The 18,176-nt window shown below is 36.9% G+C and overlaps 1 protein-coding gene across 12 annotated transcripts in view; it reads left to right on the top strand.

Moving 5' to 3' along the window:
• The window catches only part of SYNE2 (spectrin repeat containing nuclear envelope protein 2), a 331,267-nt gene that overhangs the window by 144,900 nt on the left and 168,191 nt on the right, over positions 1-18,176 (top strand). For all 12 annotated transcript variants that reach the window (XM_059373366.1, XM_059373365.1, XM_059373360.1 and 9 more), the window contains exons 33-43: positions 5,739-5,897; positions 6,532-6,693; positions 8,607-8,708; positions 9,859-10,059; positions 10,402-10,573; positions 11,294-11,406; positions 13,131-13,333; positions 13,790-13,909; positions 14,186-14,477; positions 15,669-15,820; positions 16,739-17,048. In XM_059373366.1, the coding sequence (XP_059229349.1) occupies positions 5,739-5,897; positions 6,532-6,693; positions 8,607-8,708; positions 9,859-10,059; positions 10,402-10,573; positions 11,294-11,406; positions 13,131-13,333; positions 13,790-13,909; positions 14,186-14,477; positions 15,669-15,820; positions 16,739-17,048 (1,986 nt within the window). The remainder of the gene's footprint in view (positions 1-5,738; positions 5,898-6,531; positions 6,694-8,606; positions 8,709-9,858; positions 10,060-10,401; positions 10,574-11,293; positions 11,407-13,130; positions 13,334-13,789; positions 13,910-14,185; positions 14,478-15,668; positions 15,821-16,738; positions 17,049-18,176) is intronic.

Genomic DNA, 18,176 nt, shown 5'->3' on the forward strand with positions numbered 1-18,176 from the left:
GGATCTAGAAGGATCCTGTCCCTATCCGAGTGGATATAAGGGGCTGAGTGTTCTTTTGGTTCTCAGACCTGAGCTGAAGGCAGGTGCTCAACCGACTGAGCCACCCAGGGACCCCTCCTATGAGATTTAAATGAAGAAGGCCACCAAGACCAGGAGCAGATAGTGAGGTAGAGTTGCTCAGGAGCAGCCTATCTCCTTCCATCTAGCAGTGGTAGCTTCTGGGTTTGGTGGTCTCCGGATCTAGAAGGATCCTGTCCCTATCCGAGTGGATATAAGGGGCTGAGTGTTCTTTTGGTTCTCAGAAAATTCAACATGATCAGCCTTACAAGAATGAGAACTTTTAATAAATTATTCCTGTGTATAATATAATTTCATGTATGTACAATATGTAGTAACAATATAGTTCACTTAAACATGCCCTCATAAATAGAAGTTAATATGATAAAATTTAATTTTATATTATTTTAAATAATACTGTAGGGGCGCCTAGGTGGTTTAGTCGGTTAAGCATCTGCCTTCTGCTTGAGTCATGATCCTGGAGTCTTGGGATTGAGCCCTGCATTGGGCTCCCTGCTCCACAGGAAGCCTGCTTCTCTTTTTCCCTCTGCCCTGACTTGCCTCCCTCTCCTCCCCCTCCCTCTCTCTATCTCAAATAAATTCAGTCTTTAAGAAAAGGCTATTGAGGGCGCCTGGGTGGCTCAGTGGGTTAAGCCACTGCCTTCGGCTCGGGTCATGATCTCAGAGTCCTGGGATCGAGTCCCGCATCGGGCTCTCTGCTCAGCACGGAGCCTGCTTCCTCCTCTTTCTCTCTGCCTGCCTCTCTGCCTGCTTGTGATCTCTCTCTGTCAAATAAATAAATAAAATATTTAAAAAAAAAAAAAAGAAAAGGCTGTTGAGTAAAAATATTTTCATAAGTGAATTTGCAATAATATACAGATAACTCATAGAAATTAGCGAGTAAACCACAGAGATCCAAACAGATTATTTGTACATAGGGAATAAATTGACAGTTGTTTAAAAAAAAAAAAAAAGAGCGAGAGAGAGAGACATACATAGTTTCTAGTACACCCTTGTGAATAACCAAAGGAAACCAGAACTCTCAAAAATACCTTTGTTTGCCTTTTGATAGTCAGCAAGATATATACTCTTTATGTTGCTGGTTTAAGAGTAGATTGATACTACCCTTTTGGAAAACACTTTGACAATATTATTCAAGATCCTTGAAAAGCTTTCTACTGTTTGATCAAATATTTTATTTCTAGGAATCTAGCCTAAGGACATAATATTAAATATGGAAAATTCTTAATACCAAAGACATTATATGGCAGCACTTTAAAAATTTACTAATTTCTGTCATGGGCCAAACCATACCCCCTCCACTCCAATACATGATTTATCCCAGAAGCTGGAAAATCCTGAAGCCAGAAAAATTGGTTTTATTTGTAAATAAGACAATCATGTGGTCTTGAGGTTTTAAGTAACACTACTAGGACTACTGCTACTAAAAATGGTAATGGTGATAATGATAGTTTCTGCCATGGATGGTTTGGTCATTATTGTATCATTTCATTCCCACATAACCCTATAACCTTGCAAGGTAACTAGTATTGACCCTGTTATACTGGTGGGAAAAGCAAGGTTTAGAGGTGGGGTTTTTTGGCTTCTTTTCTTTCTTTCTTTCTTTCTCTCTTTTTGTTCTTTAGAGAATTTCAGAGGTAACTTTAGGGGTTTTAATGTTATTAAGATGGTGTCATAAAGGGGCGCCTGAGTTGCTCAGTGGGTTAAGCCTCTGCCTTTGGCTCAGGTCATGATCTTAGGGTCCTGGGATTGAGCACCGCACTAGGCTCTCTGCTCGGCGGGGAGCCTGCTTCCTCCTCTCTCTCTGCCTGCCTCTCTGCCTGCTTGTGATCTTCTCTCTTTCTCTGTTAAATAAATAGATAGATAGATAGATAGATAGATAGATAGATAGATAGATAAATAAATAAATAAATAAAATCCTTTTTTTTTTTAATGGTGTCATAAATAAAGAACACAGAAATTCCCCAACCGTGCCCTGTCAGTTTTCCTGATTTGCTGTGGGATTGTCAAAGGAGATATATACTAAAAAAATAAGAGCAATGGTATTGCCTTATTATAATCTGCATGAGTGCTCAATACCCCAGCAAGTTCCCTGGGAAAAAAGTGGTTGGGGCATGTGGGCCAGCCTAAATGCTTACAAGGCCTTTTTCTCGACCAGATCTAAATCCAAATCTTGGAATTTTATCACAGGGTAGCTCAGATATGGATACACTGACCTGGGTTCTTCACCTAATCTGAAGATAGCTTCATAATGCTAGTCTCAAGGATCTTACCTATGGAACAATAAGGAAGCAACACAGAGCAGAAGAAGAACCATCTCCATGTATTGAATTTTTCAGGCTGACTGATCCTGCTTACCAGTAATGACCAGTTGATGTCTTGGAATTTGAATAGAGTAGCAACTTCCTCTGTAAAAAAAAAGGCAAAAAATGAAGCTAGAGTTTAAGTAATTTCCCCAGGATTATATGGCTAATAAATGGTGTAATCATTATGCCATATGATTATTAATCATAACCTGGTTAATCCCAGGTCTGTATGACTACAAAGTCATGTTTCAATCATTATCATATTGTAGTCTCTGGAAACATGTGAAATACATATATGGCAGAGGTAAAACTTGGTGACCTTTGCTTTGTTCCCCTTTTTCAACTGTAAAGGTGCGCTCACAAAGGTATTTTAAAAACTAATAGGGGCTCCGGGGTGGCTCGGTTGGTTAAGCAACTGTCTTTTGCTCAGGCCATGATCTCAGGGTCCTGGGATGGAGCCCCACATCGGGCTCCCTGCTCAGCGGGGAGCCTGCTTCTGTCTCTGCCTGCTACTCTTCCTGGTCATACTCTCTGTCTCTGTGTCAAATAAATAAATAAAATATTTTCTAAAATTAATAGAAACAGAAACATATAAGGGTCCAGGCCCTTCTTACTGTGTTGAGAATCTTCTGTCTAGCATGGTGTCTAGCATAGGAGCATTTCATATATTTGTTGAAATAATATATTTATATGTATGGAAGCTATACAAGTTCTACTACACTAATGTTTAATTCTTTTCTACGATGCTTTTTTAACTCTGAAACAAAGGACATTTTAGTACTGACAGTTAACATAAATTTCATTTAATTTCATGATGCATTAGATACTATCTTCAGAAACAATCCATTTCTGTAGTATGTATTCGTAACATCATGCTCCGCACCAGTGACTGAAAAACGATACCACTGAGAACTTTCGTCCTCCAAAACACAGAAACATAGATGTTTATCTAGGATATGGGACCAGATTCCCACTCCCTTTAATGAAAGACAGAAGTGCAAAAGTAAGACTAAAGGCTAGAATATCAGGGGACTATTCAGGTTTGGGAAAAGGCAGAGTGAGTCTACTTTTTCTTTATTCTGCCCTTTCCATTGACTGTGGAACAGAACCCATAGTCTTGCTCTTTCTTTTTTCTTCACTCAGTGGTGGCTTGTGTCAGTGTAACAACAAGGTTCTTTGAATGTAATGAAAATTAAATACATATAATTTTTTCCCCATTTGAGTGAACATAAGTTATTATGCCCCATGCAGAGAGTTCCGTGCCAGGAGAGAGTTTGCATCTTATCTTTACAGATGTACGAGTCAGCCTCCAGTCAGGAGATTGAAATCTCCCTAGTAATCTTTTTCTTGTTTAAAAATTTTTTATTCAATTATTGTTTTAGTTACACTTTTATTTTCAGATTATTGTAGATTCACGTGCAGTTGTAAGAAATTATATAGAGAGATCCTCTATACCCTTTACTGTAAGTTTCTCCAATGTTAAATCTTATAAAGGTACATAGTACCATATTGCAGTCAGGATACAGATTTTGAGACAGTCACGATAAAGAATGTTTCCATCACCACGAGGGCCCCTCATGTTATCATTTGAGAACCTACTGTTTCCCTCCCAAGCATACATACAGTATGTAACCTTTGGGGATTGGCTCTTTTCACTCAGCATAATTCTCTGGAGATTCATTCAGATTCTTGCATGTGTTAATAGTTTGTTCCTTTTTCTTGCTGTGTAGTATTCCATGGTATGGTTGTAATCACAGTTTGGTTAATCATTCACCACTGAAGGACATCTGGGTTGTTTATAATTTTTGACTCTTTTAAGTAAAGCTGCTATAAACCTCCATGTAGGGGTCTTTATGTGAATAGAAGTTTTTATTTCTCAGGGTTAACTGCCTAAGAGTACAGTTGCTGACTTGTATGTTAACTGTGTATTGAGTTTTTAAAGAAACTGTCAGACTATTCTCATCAGCAGTATGTAGTGACCCAGTTTCTCTGCATCATTGCCAGAATTAGATATTGTCTCAGTTTTTTAAAAGTCATTTGGATAGGTATGTAGTGATATCACATTATGGTTTAATTTGCATTTTCCTAATTGCTAGTGGTATTGATAATCTTCTCTGGTGCTTGTCTGCCATCTGTATGTCATCTTTGGTGAACTGTCTCTTCATATCTTTTTAGCCCTAGTGAGTGATTATTTTCTGAAAGTGTTCTGTCTTGCTAGACTGTCCCATTTTTGGTTCTCTGGCTGAAGAGAGCAAGCTTCCCTTGGGACTATTTTTTTCCCCCCTGTGCTTATTGATATCACTATGTGTTGACTTCTCCAGCACACACTCTGGGATATCTGAGGGAAAAAGAAAATGCAGGGAACTTACCACAAAGTTGGTGTTCAGAGTTGATGTCCCTAGTTGTTCAGGAAGGTATATGATATCCAGGGTTTTTAGTCATACTTAATAGGAAGAATAGGGAAGGTTCTATCTGCTCTATATTTCCAGAAATTTCCTGAGGTGTATATATTTTTTAAGATATTTGCTTGTTGGAAGTTTATTTTCAAATTTTATGTAATTATTAAAAATGCTCAGGTCATGCTGGTAAGCTGAGCATGAAGATTACATGAAAACATGTAGATTATATTAGTCAACTCTCAAATTTTTTTTTGATAAAGTAGTGTTTCACATTCCATGTTAGAAATGATGTGGAGTTAGAATCATGAAAGATGAAAATTAAAGTCATATTAAAGATGTATTAGAGTTTTGTTTTATTCAGATGAGCATATAGGTTCTTCAGCATTCCAACAATGATTCCTGTTAGAGGAATCTCGGATCTGCCATTTTTTAGACTACTGAATGAAGGTGGGGTTTTTTGGGGTAGACTGTTATTTCACATGGACAGGAAACATGGTTTTAAATTATTGTAATTATTTTATCATGCAGAGTGGGAAGAAATTTGGATATAAGTTTATTGTGTTTTTTTTTTAAAGATTTTATTTATTTATTTGACAGAGAGAGATCACAAGTAGGCAGAGAGTCAGGCAGAGGGGGCGGGGAAGCAGGCTCCCTCCCAATGAGCAGAGAGCCTGATGCGGGGCTCGATCCCAGAACCCTGAGATCATGACCTGAGCCGAAGGCAGAGGTTTAACCCACTGAGCCACCCCAGGTGCCTATGGATGTAAGATTATTGTTAAATGAGATAGTTAGGATTCTAAATACTTTCATTGAGAAAGTAGGTAAATAGTAGCTTGCTTTAGAAAAGTAAAATATACAAAGGAAATACTCTGTTATAAATAGCCAGTAAAAGAACTTTGGTTATTGGTTTTACTGTGTAAATATATAAAAAACATGTCACCTATCTTTTTTACAGATTGAAATTGTCAAAGAAGAATTCAGTGAACATTTAGAAGTTGTAGACAAGATTAACCAGATCTGCAGAAATCTACAATTTCATCTAAATAAAATGAGAATTTTTGAAGAGCCTCCTTTTGAGAAAGAAGCTAATATTATTGTGGATAGATGGCTTGATGTGAGTGACAGTTTAATTCACTAAAATTTTTATTTTATAGCAAATCAGTCTTTTCTGTCATACCTTTAGTATTTTTATTTAATTATTATATTTGAAAGTGTTTATTATAAAATGTTCAAATAGAATAAAATTTATGACTTAAGAATTAATTTCACCTCCTGAGTGAAATGGGTCTACTAACAAATGGGTCTATCATCTTTGAGATATAAAGGCATATACTCAACTTATGTAAAATAAACTAGTTAATATATTAACCATTCAGGATATTCATGACCAATTATATATTTATTTAATACAGTTTTAGTTGAGTAACATATTTTTATGAATTACAGATTAAGCATTTTGTCCATGTTATATTTTCATCTGGGTTCTTAAAAGCCCTTTTATTTATTGTGGCTTATTAATTTGTTAGACTATTGCTTTCAGTTGCCTATAAGTGGCAGCAAAGTTTTTTGTGTGTGTGGAAGGAAGAACTATGTGATCTGTTAAAGCATATTTTTTTGTTGATAGATAAAGCAAATTATTTAATAAGCAAAGATAAATTCAATTTTTATTTTAAAATAGAGCATCTGAAACAATGGTCTTCATTCTTTTCACCACTAAATGTATTCTTTTTATTTTTTAATTATGGTAGATAAATGAGAAGACAGAAGACTACTATGAAAATCTTGGTCGAGCTCTAGCTTTATGGGACAAGCTTTTTAACTTAAAAAATGTCATTGATGAGTGGACTGAAAAGGTCCTTCGAAAAATGGAATTACATCAACTGGCTGAAGATGAACGAGAAAAGCTGAAGGTAATTTGCAACAGAAGTAAAATGTATACTCTTTTTGTACACAGTTGATGTTTAATATGGAGCTTGCTTTCTTGAAGCAGAGTAGAGAAATCACAAAGAAATGTTTTCTTTCATTATCCCTTGAGTGGGACCTTTCTGTTGTTTGTGTATCTAGGAAGATGTTAGCAGGTATTATTAACCTGGGGTTGACAGACATGCAAGTGGTTCCTGGATAAAATGACCTCATACGGGAAAAGTTGCATCTTTATTTTTATGAATGTCTAACCAAATTGTAATATTGGTTCCAATTATGAATATAGTCAACAAACATAGTAGGATGAATGTTATACACGACTTTGTTGTCAAGAAAATCACAGATACTTTTGAATCATCTGGTTGTAACTGTTACCCTTTATCAGTACTTTGAAATTATGGTATTCAGTAGAATCACTTCTAGATCTTATTATTTAAAGTATTAATATAGAAACATGTATATTACTATGGCAAAAATTATTTTTAATATTTTAAAAACTGTAACTCAATTTAATTGTTTTCCCTTATCCTCCTACATGATTTATCTTATATTTTGTTATTAAAAAATAGTCATGCAAAGGGTCCGCAGGATTTACCAGACTATCAGAGGCATTCATGGTATACAAAATTTTAATAACTCCTAGAAGAAGCCCCATCAAAATGCATTATTATTCCCAGGTGGTCAGTATAGGTCCCAGCGGTTGGCAGACATTTTCTTAAGAGGTCAAATTGTAAATATTTTAAGCTTATAGATCATTTGCTCACTGTCACAAATGCTTATTGCTGCTATTGTAGCATGAAAGCATTCAGTCATAGATGATACATAAATGCGTGGAAGTAACTGGGTTCCAATGAAACTTTACTTATAAAAATAGACTGCCAACCCTTAGACTGTTAACTCCTGATCTTACATCATGATTATGGTCAACCTTCATAATCTGAATTAAGCAGTCTCTCCTTACCAAAGATTAGAAAAAAAGTATCAGGTTAAGTATTAAAATCTTATTAGAGCTTCAAAAAAGGCTATTTTTAAAACTAATCTCTGTACCATTTGGAAAGATTTAAGTTATCTCTTTTAACCGTAGGAAGAATTCTTTCTAATTGCTTATTTATGTATTATTCACTTGGATTGCATGAAATCTCTATCTTTGTAGGTCAGAAAACAGTTAAAGATTAGCGATTATATCTGGTTCAGTGTAATAGAAAAATAAATGTCTGTGTGCATGAAGGTTTTACAGTATGCCAGCTCTAGTGCTTCATCTGTTCTTGAATCTTTGTTATTTTATCTGCTTTTAAATTCATATATCCATTTTCATACATTTGGAAAAGGTTTTCAAAAATGTGTAGAGATATATGAGTTTCCATTGTGTATGATGACAGAAATTATGATTTTCTAAGTGTACATGAGAAAGTCCCTTAGAAATGCCTTGACAGGGGCGCCTGGATGGCTCAGAGATTAAAGCCTCTGCCTTTGGCTCAGGTTGTGATCCCAGGGTCCTGGGATTGAGCCCCACATTGGGCTCTCTGCTCGGCGGGGAGCCTGCTTCCCCTCCCTTCTCTCTGTCTGCCTCTCTGCCTACCTGTGATCTCTGTCAAATAAATAAATAAATATATATATATATCTTAAAAAAAAAAAAGAAATGCCTTGACATACAGGTTGTTTAAAAATTTGAAGTTAAAGAGTATAAACCGCCAGCCTGTGGGCTGGATTCCACCAACAGAGTGTGTGTGTGTGTGTGTGTGTGTAACTCCTAGGACTTCTTCAAAAAACAAGTGATTCTTCAAAAAACAAGGGATATTGAAAGGCTCTTTTAGTTTCTGTATATAATAATAGTAATCCTGGGTACCAGAAAATAAAGAAAAAGTAAAAATATATTTTCCATTAACATTATTTGTTCTAGGAAGAGTTACAAGCCTATGAACAAAAATCTTCAGAGTTTTCTACAAGAGTGGCTAACATACAGTTTCTCCTTCAAAGCAGTGAAATACCCCTTGAATTGCAGGTGAGAGAATTTTTATTTGGAAGTTGCAATTAAAACACTCTAAAGTAATGTTCACGGGTGTCTGGGTGGTGCCGTCGGTTAAGTGTCCAGCTCTTGGTTTCAGCTCAGGCCCTGATCTGAGGGTCATGAGATTGAGCCCCCCATTGGACTTGCATCCAGTGCAGAATCCGCTTTGGTTTCTCTCTCCTTCTCCCTCTGCCCCTCCCTCCGCGCACTCTCTTTCTCTCTCAGATAACGAAATCTTAATTAAAAAAAAAAAAAAGTTCATAAGCCAGAATTCAAATCTTAAAACTAAAATGAAATTAAGATCATTATTTAGTTCATGTTTATTCAATTCCTACGTTAAATCCAACTAAATTTTTAACAGTTGGCATAGTTCATTGTATTTGTTTAGAATAAATATTTTCATATTATTTTAGTCTCATTTCACTGATTTCCAGGACTCCTGTGTAGAGGTGGAGATGTTGTCCTGCTTCTGTGTAAATTAATGAGGGTTTCCTCTTGAGTGTCTTTGGCCATAGGAAGGAGAATATGGCTCAAGTGATTCCCTCTTTATTAATTGCTGGATGGAGAAGCAGGGAGATGGCTGCAAGTATGGTTTTCTATCGTGTGAAGAGATTGGTTACAATTTTATTTCAATCAGACCGTATAGTGGCTGAATGTGACATCCGAGTCAGACCTTCTGGGTGGGGTTCTGGCTTGGCACCACTAGCTTTGTGATCTTGGGCAAGTTACTTAACATTCAAAAGCCTGTATTTTGTATGTAAAATGCTTACCACAAAGCTGTGCACATAATAAACACTCAATAAATGCTGACCATTTAATTTTTCTATATATTTTAATATATTTTCCAGTGAGTGCCTCGAGAGGGCACCTCAACTGAGATGCTAGATAAAGCTTGCTTTGGAGGGGGAAAGGACTCATCCTATTTAGTCTTTCCGGAAAAAAAAAGTCAGAACGTCAATCTCGGTTTTTTCGTATTATTCTTTTTTTTAAACAATTGGCATGGTATCAGCGATGTAGAACATCGAAGAATTAACTTTGCGTTGAAATGAAGCAAAGTTTCAACTCGTTCTCTAGCAATGCAGTTGTCTTAAAATCTAGTTAAATAAAGCCTGCCACAGACTTTTTGTATGTTTCATGATTTCAGGTCATGGAGTCCTCCATTTTAAACAAGATAGAAAACGTAAAAACACATTTAATAGGAGAATCCGCGTGCTCTGCACTCAGTGGCAGCCCAGCTGAGCTAAGGGAGGACCTGGACCAAGCCAAGACCCAGATTGGAATGACAGAGTCCCTCTTAAAAGCTCTATCTCCTTCAGACAGCTTAGAGATCTTCACTAAACTCGAGGTATGTCCCAGCTGTGTCTCTTCGTGGTTCAGATTTATTTTTATACTTGTTTCTGATGGCTTTGACCTCTTGAAGTTAATAAACCTAGTTACTAAAAAATGAAAGCCAAGGGCAAAAACTCAGAAAAACAATTTGTATATTTAGCAGTCTCACCTTTGAATTGCTTGGGGGACAGTAATTATTTGATATTAAACTGCATTGTGTTATACCTGTACTAGCTAAGGTAAAGCCAATCCACCCGACAGAAGGTCATTGAGATTTTTATAAAAACAATGGAGATGTTATGCTTTGTATAAACTGAGCTCATTTTGAGACCTAATGGTTGTTTGTTTATGTATTTAGGAGATACAGCAGCAAATCCTACAGCAAAAGCACAGTATGATGTTACTTGAGAATCAAATAGGTTGTCTGACTCCTGAACTCTCTGAATTAAAAAAGCAATACGAAAGTGTCAGTGACTTGTTTAATACCAAAAAAAGTGTTTTGCAAGATCACTTTTCTAAGTTATTGAATGGTGAGTGCGATGTTTCTCCTAACTCTTTCTGGGAATCTGAAAGTATGAATAAGTATTGTGAATGCGAAGGCTTATGTAAGCTTCACTTACAAATGGTTGCACAGATTCTAGTTAGGAAAAGGATTTATTTAATTAGTTAGGACTTATTCAGATAACTCTTTGGAGGGGAAGTGCTCACTAATTTATGCCTATGGTAAATAACCTCTTTTCCTTTAAAGTCCCAAATATTTATTTCATGAAAGAAGGTCACCAACATTTTCAGATTTGATCTGCTCAGCGTAGTGAGTAAGTCTAGGGACATGTCTGTGAGCAGGCTGCCCTTGCAAGTGTCTTTGGGTGTCCTATGTGCTTGGAAAGGAGGTTTGGTATAGAAAATATACCACAGTTTGGGGCACCTGGGTGGCTCAGTTGGTTAAACAACCGACTATTAATCTCAGCTCAGGTCTTGATTTTAGGGTCATGAGTTCAAGTTCCGCACTGGGCTCCATGCTGGGCGTGGAGCCTACTTAAAAAGAATAAAAAAGTTAAAAAGAAAAAGAAAATATACCACAATTACTCTCTAGAATCTGTTAGCCTCAGAGTTGGGTTTCAACTTATTACCCACTTTATACAATGACTGTAGTAGCCATGTCATGCAAAGCAAGTGTCAAATCTCTCAATTTAACAAGGTGTTTGAAGTCTCCCTTGAATGAATGCAGCTTTCTTTGTTTTTCCCTGCAGATCAGTGTAAGAATTTTAACGACTGGTTTGGCAACATTAAAATGAACCTTGAAGAGTGTTTTGAATCATTAGAAACAAAAAAGAGTGTGGAACAAAAGCTACAAAAACTTTCTGTAAGATCTATGTGTATATATATATGTATATACTTTATAACTAAAATTATCAAAACTAAAGTGCTAGAGACATAGGGCTGTATTTAAGTAGATAAAATCATTACTTTGGGGGTGTCTGAATGGTTTAGTTGGTTAAGCTGATGCTTGATTTCTGCTCAGGTCATGATCTCAGGGTTGTGGGATTAAGCCCCACCTTGGGCTCCATGATGAATGTAGAGCCTGTTTAGGATTCTCTCTCTCCTTTTCCCCACTCCCCACTCAAGCTCTCTCTCTCCAAAAAAAAAAAAAAAAAAAAAAAAATTTACTTCGACTTACTAATTTCTCTACAGAGATAATATTTCCAAATAACCAACTTTTCCCCAAATATTTCAAAATTCCATATTTATTGGGTAAGGATGCAGGCCAATTAAACAAGTTGTATTTTCACACCTAGTCTAAGATGCTATTTAACTTCGTGTTTACCGGTAAATCCAGTCAACTTAAAATTATATTTGATAAAAAATAAAGGCTTTACTTAATGTGGCTTTTGAAATTCCTTTATTTTCTTGAGAGAGATCTCTTGACTTATTATTATTTTTTTCCTGAGTAATATTTAAAACATCTCAGTTGAGAGGCACCTGGGTGGCTTAGTCGTTAAGTATCTGCCTTCAGCCCAGGGTTCTGGGATCGAGCCCCACATCAGGCTCCCTGCTCAGCAGGAAGCCTGTTTCTCCCTCTCCCATTCTCCTTGCTTGTGCTCCTTCTATCACTGTGTCTCTCTCTGTCAAATAAATAAATAAGGGGCGCCTGGGTGACTCAGTGGGTTAAAGCTTCTGCCTTCGGCTCGGGTCCTGATCTCAGGGTCCTGGGATCGAGCCCCATATCGGGCTCTCTGCTCAGTAGCAAGCAGCAAGCCTGCTTCCCTGCCTCACCCCCTGCCCCCTGCCTGCCTCTCTGCCTGCCTGTGATCTCTGTCTGTCAAATAAATAAATAAAATCTTAAAAAAAAAAAAAAAGACTCAGTTGCACTTTACTATAGCTGGTTGAACTGTAGTGTTAGGTAGCCTGAAATAAAAGGTAGTATGCATGGGGGCATTTAAAATGCTTACCACACATCCTTAAATCTTGATCACTTTAGGCTAGGTTTCTAGTACTTTAGTGTTGATGATAAGTCATATTCTCAAGCTTATGAGTGGCACTAAATGTTCTTTGTTTGATTGCTTGCTTTGGTGATACTGTTCTTTACTGATAAAAATTGCCTTTCTGCTCTTTTTTGTTTAAGTCCCAACTTTTTATTTTTTATCTTTTGCCTTTAACTTTGCCCATGGCATGGGTCTTAGCAATGGATGCTCAAACCTTGACCCACAAACACTGAAATAAAATGTGGATTCGGGCAAAGTTAAATGTGAATTCGCTGTTTAGGTTTACATGTTGATTTCCATAAGGGAGCAAGTATTTAGAAGCTGGGCAAAGAAAAACGAAGCTTTCCCAGTCTTATTCCTACTGACATTCTTGGTGACCCTGCATTATTTTTCTTGATCCATTTCCAGTGAGTCAGATGTAAACACACATTCTACACCTAACAAATTGGTCATTCGCGTTTGAAGTTAGCCTTGTCTGCATAGCTCTTCTCTTGTACTGGGTGTTTAAAAAGGTGGCCCGTCTCTGGAAAAGCATTGTGGGGGTTATAGAGACGATACTTTGACTTTGCCAGTAGAACATCATTGACTTTCTGTCTTTCTTAAGGATTTCTTGACTCTTGAAGGAAGAGGCAGTAAAATACAGCAGGTGGGCACTGTACTGAATCATGTTAAGAAGCACCTGCCCAAAGCCCATGTTAAGGAGCTTAACAGTTGGATTATAAATCAAGAAATCGAATTAGAAAAAATGGAGTCCGTTTGCCAGGCCCGGGCAAAGGAGCTTAATGACTACTTGCAGCAGCTGCTGAGGTAGGAAATAAAGGCAAGATCTAAATAACATGTTTTCTAATGGTACCTTTATCTGTTCTGTGCCTCAGTACAGCTGACACTGGGATATACAGTCACACAAATTTCACAAATAAAATACATATTTTCAAATCAAAGTTTGTCTCTAGAAGACCGAAGTTAAGAGAATTCGTCAAATTATCTAATATGGTAATAGTTCAGGGGAGAGTCCAGAACTGTTTTCTGTTTGTTTCTTGCTCCTTCTGATACATTTGTATAGCTTGTTGCTTTTATAGAATCCCACTATAATACAGGCTATTATTGTTCGGATTTTAATGTTACAAATTAATTTTTCTCTAAAGAATAACCAAAAAAAAGTGGTTAAAAACCTGGTTAGCTTCTGAAATTCATGCCTACCTTCTCTTCATAGACACACTTTTTGCTTCCGTTCTATTTTAACGTATGTTAATGTTCTTTTAGACTCCAGGATGACCACAGCAATCTGAGCAAGTGGTTGACTAGTCAAGAAGAGAAATGGGAAGAAATGGAAAAATCAGGAGAGAAAACTGAGCTATTTTGCGAAGCTGTAGCTAGAAAGAGGTAGAGCTGATCTCGTACGAGTGTATTTTCTGCCAGCGTGGTTTCTTACATGGTGCTGTAGCTGCTGTAAACTTTCTGTGATGTTTATTTACATGTGTGTAATGTTATTGCGATTAATGTTAATTTGTTTTTTAATTGTTAATTATTAACAATTAACTTAAGAATTTACAATTGTTAATTAACAATTAAAATTAAACAGTTAAAATTGATAATTAACAATTAAAATAATTGTTAATTATTAACAGTCATGTTAATTCACATGATGTGAATTTACAGGGAACAGTTTGAGTCTCTGGCCCAGATGACCAGCTCTTTGAAGGAATGTGGGCTTACCGAAGAGGAAGAAATAGTAATGGAATCAGCACATTTGATTGATAGGTACCAGGCATTTTTGAGACAATTATGTGAAATTGATGAAGAGGATAAGTTACCTCCTACAGAGGACCAGAGCTTTAATGATCTCGCACATGATGTTATTCGCTGGATAGCAGGGATTAAAGAGTCCCTTATGGCTTTGAATTCATCGGAAGGCAAAATGCCACTTGAGGAAAGAATCCAAAAAATAAAGGTATATCTGTGGGAACTGAATTTCAGAGGTCAGAGTGAACTCTAATTTTTAAAAGATTTAGAGGAAAACTACAAAGATTTGTTTCTTAATGGAAAATAGGATCACTGTGGATTGGCTGAAGGCATTCAGATGACTGTGCTTAAAAGGCAGAAGGGCTGTGTTGGATCTAAAGTTATCTTAAAGCAGACAGAGGAGAGACGGTATAGCCTCTCTTTGTAAGGGCAGTGCCTACAGAGGGTGGCAGTGGGAGTTGGCTCAGATGTAAAGAAATATATGTATGTCAGTACAGAGAGGCATCAGCAATGTCCAGGGCAGGGCTAGAGAAGAACTCTTCTTCACAGTGAATAGGTATGGTTCATAAAGATGATTAGATATTGAGTGTGTTGTGTGGTTCATAAAGGTTATTAGGTGCTGAGGGGGTGGGGGTTGCAGAGGGCAAGGAAATCTCAAGCTCCACCCGGCTTACTTTTTACCCGAGGGGAGATTCAATAGACGTTAGTCTATTGTCGTTAGTTAAACATGCAGGGGATAGAAGCACATGTGCGTAAAAGGAACCCGGAAGGATTGAAATTAACATTAATCAGAGCATATTACAGGAAGCAATGGTTATGCATCATGAGCTCTAAGGGTTGGTGAAGCTCACTGAAGTAATTGGGGTTATATGTGAAAGGCTTTCCAGGGGATGTGAATCTGGAGTTGCGTTTCCAATTAGGGAGAAACTTGATTGTTTAGAGCAAAGGAGGGAAAGAGAGGAGCAGGGAGTGGGAATTAATTATGTTGTAGCCCGGGGACAAGAGTTGACAAGGGGCACTGCATTTTCCTGTGGGAAGCCCTAAGTCTCATCTTAAGTGTATAAAAATGTTGTGTTCGGTTGTTACCTTAACTCTCTCTCAATAAATAATGGAGTGAATAGGAAGGATTTGCCAGAGTCTTTCGGGCCTCTGCTTATTTGAAGGCAGTTGAAAATAAAGATGAGAGAAGGAATGCAGTGAGATCAACCTGAAAAATATTTATTGAGAATCAGTTCTGTATCATGTGAAGGAGATAGCATTGTCCTATAAAAATGAGAAGATAATTTTGAAATCTACTCTGCAGTTACTCTAAGTATAATGTATATAAATCAAAAGATATCATATGTACTTTCCCTAAGTAATACAAATGAGTTTCAAAGTTCTGTTTTATTTAATTCAGGAAATCATTTTACTAAAGCCTGAAGGGGACGCTAAAATACAGACCATCATGAGTCAGGCTGAGAGCAGCAAATCTCCATTGGCTCCAAAGACCCTTACTGATATCAAGAATCAGTGGGACAACACACTCCATTTAGCCAACACATATCTAAGGTAAAGGACAATGCCTTCACTTATTCATGGCTTTCATTACACTGTGAAGCCATAACAAGTATGTTTTGTCTGCCTCCTGGATTTGGATATAATATCTATTGGGGAGAAAGTCCGTAGTGTCGGGGGCATCCACAATGTCAGAGGCAGAAATAAAGACGGAAAGTTCTCTGGATCAGATAGGAAATACCCCGTTTTAACTGTAGCAGTGTTTAGTTTGGCTGGTTCATCAACCCATGGAGTTCTTGGTAACAAATTAGCATTGTCTATCATTCCACCTTCAGCACCGCTTCTTACCAAAACTCCCCTCCCCCAGACAATCTCAGTAGTCTGCATGATATTACTGTATCCTTTTAAGTATATATTCTAAGAGATTCTTAAATGTATAAACGTGGTAAATGTCTGAATTCAGTGGACATAATTCTGGTGAAAATTTTTAATTCATATCACATCTTAAATGATACATTTATTGTTTAGTGGAAATGTGAATTTTATATTTTTTTCTAGGAAGTCAGATCAAAACTAAATTTAAAGTATAGAAAGTATAAACTAGTTAGTTGGCAAATGTACTGGATAATTATTTATTTTAGTTATATGAGAAGGAGAAATGTAAGATAATATAATTTTAAGCATAGTAAAAACTGTAATGGTCTGGAATCTAAATTATTAAGTGTTTATTCTCAGGTCAAATTATGTAACAAAATATTTTTTTAAATAATACTACAAATAATTTCTGTCTTGATTTCTGAGCTAGACTTAGTGCTATTTACAATGTCATTAATGCCAAAAGGAGTCTTCGTGAATAACTAATGTTAGTGTTATTTCAATGCTTTTTATTACAATGTATGTTATACATAATATGCAGAAAGCATTCCAATTTGCTAAGAGTCATGTCATTTCTAAAATATTTGTTCAACTTAGCCATCAAGAAAAGCTTCTGCTAGAAGGAGAGAAGTATTTACAAAGTAAGGAGGATCTGAGATTAATGCTCACGGAACTAAAAAAGAAGCAGGAAGTGGGCTTTGCGCTGCAACATGGTTTGCAGGAGAAGAAAGCGCAGCTAAAAATTTATAAGAAATTCCTCCAGAAAGCACAAGATTTGACGTCTTTGCTAAAAGAGTTAAAATCTCAAGGAAGTTACCTCTTAGAGTGCACTAAAAATCCCAACTTCAGTGAAAAACCTTGGCTGGAAATAAAGCATCTACATGAAAGTCTTTTGCAACAGCTCCAGGTGAAATGGTCAAAATGAAATTTCAAATGATTGTCATAATTATGCATACTTACGTCATTTTTGTATGTGGAACCATTTTTTGTTCTTTTGGTAAATCAGAACCTTCTAACATTTAATTGATCATTTTGAGATACAAATACTAACTCCTCAATCTGTCAGTTTTGCTAGAAGAATCCAGTGCCTATTGTTTGATGATGATGTTATTTTTTCTCCTCCAGCTTCTCCTTTTCAGGGGTCAAAGGGTTAAGATTTTTTTTTTTTTTAAGATTTATTTATTTGAGAGAGAGAGAATAGGAGAGTGTGTGAGCTTTATCTCATGACCCTGGGATCATGATCTGAGCTGAAACCAAGAATCGGACACTTAATGGACTGAGCCATCCAGGAACCCCTAAGATCTTTTAATGTATCTCTCTGAAAGAGATGTTGTCAAAGTGATCCATGCATCCACCAATCCATCCATTTGTCCATTGGACAGATCTATCCACTGGAATGGTTTACAGTTGACCCTTGAACAAAGTTGAGGGGACAGGGCTGTTGAGCCCCCCACAGTTAAAATTTGTGTATAACTTCTGACTTTCTGAAAGCTTAACTGCTATTAGCCTACTAGTGACCAGGAAGCCTTATGGATAACACAGTCGATTAACATGTATGTTGTACGTTATATGTATTATACATTGTACAGTAAGCTAGAAGAAAGAAAATGTTAAAATCACAAGAGGAGGGGCGCCTGGGTGGCTCAGTGGGTTAAGCCTCTGCCTTCAGCTCAGGTCATGATCCCAGGGTCCTGGGATCGAGCCCCACATCAGGCTCTCTGCTCGGCAGGGAGCCTGCTTCCTCCTCTCTCTCTGCCTGCCTCTCTGCTTACTTGTGATCTCTCTCCCTCTGTCAAATAAATAAATAAAATCTTAAAAAAAAAAATCACAAGAGGAAACGCATTTACAGTTCTGCACTGTATAAGATCTATGCATGATTGGATCCATGTAGCTCAAACCCATGCTGTTCAAGGGTCAGCTATACATTCATGATTCTGTATAAACCTCCTCAGTTTCCCTCTCTTGAATGGTCTGCAGTAAAAGAGATAAGAGATGTCAGCTTGCCACTGAGGGGGAGTGTATTCTCATAAGAGAA

Source organism: Mustela nigripes, chromosome 13 (assembly GCF_022355385.1).
Source record: "Mustela nigripes isolate SB6536 chromosome 13, MUSNIG.SB6536, whole genome shotgun sequence".
NCBI classification, from domain to species: Eukaryota; Metazoa; Chordata; class Mammalia; order Carnivora; family Mustelidae; genus Mustela; species Mustela nigripes.